This window comes from Sinocyclocheilus rhinocerous, unplaced genomic scaffold (assembly GCF_001515625.1).
Source record: "Sinocyclocheilus rhinocerous isolate Xijiao unplaced genomic scaffold, SAMN03320098_v1.1 scaffold254, whole genome shotgun sequence".
Classification (NCBI taxonomy): Eukaryota; Metazoa; Chordata; class Actinopteri; order Cypriniformes; family Cyprinidae; genus Sinocyclocheilus; species Sinocyclocheilus rhinocerous.
This window is the reverse complement of record NW_015628690.1, coordinates 1,136,788-1,137,363: the sequence shown is the minus strand read 5'-3', so window position 1 is coordinate 1,137,363 and position 576 is coordinate 1,136,788. Positions and strand designations below refer to the sequence as shown.

Here is a 576-nt window from a genome sequence, read left to right as displayed (position 1 = left end):
GCATTTTGTATTTACTCGGGTTATCTTTGTGTAATATTAAAATTTGTTTGATGATTGATTGTTTGAAATAAAAAAAACAAGAAGGGGCAAAAACCTTCATTTTCACGGCACTATATATATATATATATATATATATATATGTATGTGTGTGTGTGTGTGTGTGTGTGTATAGGGTAAGGAAAGTACGTGATGTGACGTTAGGCCAATCATAGTGTCCCATACAGTCCCCCTCTAGCATAAATTATGCAGTCGAGATTAGGGGGAATTCCGAATTCGCAGACGTGAGCTCGGTCGCAGTACAATAGCTGAGCCTCGCTCTGGGTGAACCACCTTCTTGGTCATAGTGTCTCACCTGCCAGGTAAGTATTTTATGTTATTATTTTATGTTAAAATGTATTTATTTTACCTTGTGGACCTGGACTTCCTTTCTGCCCTTTAGGGCCAACAGCACCTGCTGGCGCCGCTGGCCCTGCTGGTCCTATTTTACCTGGGGGTCCCTGTGCACCAACTCCTGCAGAGTGAGATCTCATTTTAGCATTAGAACATGACATGAACAGACTGTTCGCACTACATCAA

The 576-nt window shown here is 41.3% G+C and overlaps 1 protein-coding gene across 1 annotated transcript in view; it reads right to left on the bottom strand.

Annotated features, from left to right (window-relative positions):
- LOC107738248 (mannose-binding protein C-like) overlaps positions 1 to 576 on the bottom strand; it is a 6,000-nt gene that overhangs the window by 2,474 nt on the left and 2,950 nt on the right. The window contains exon 2 of the mRNA XM_016549967.1: positions 407 to 511. Within this exon, the coding sequence (XP_016405453.1) occupies positions 407 to 511 (105 nt within the window). The remainder of the gene's footprint in view (positions 1 to 406; positions 512 to 576) is intronic.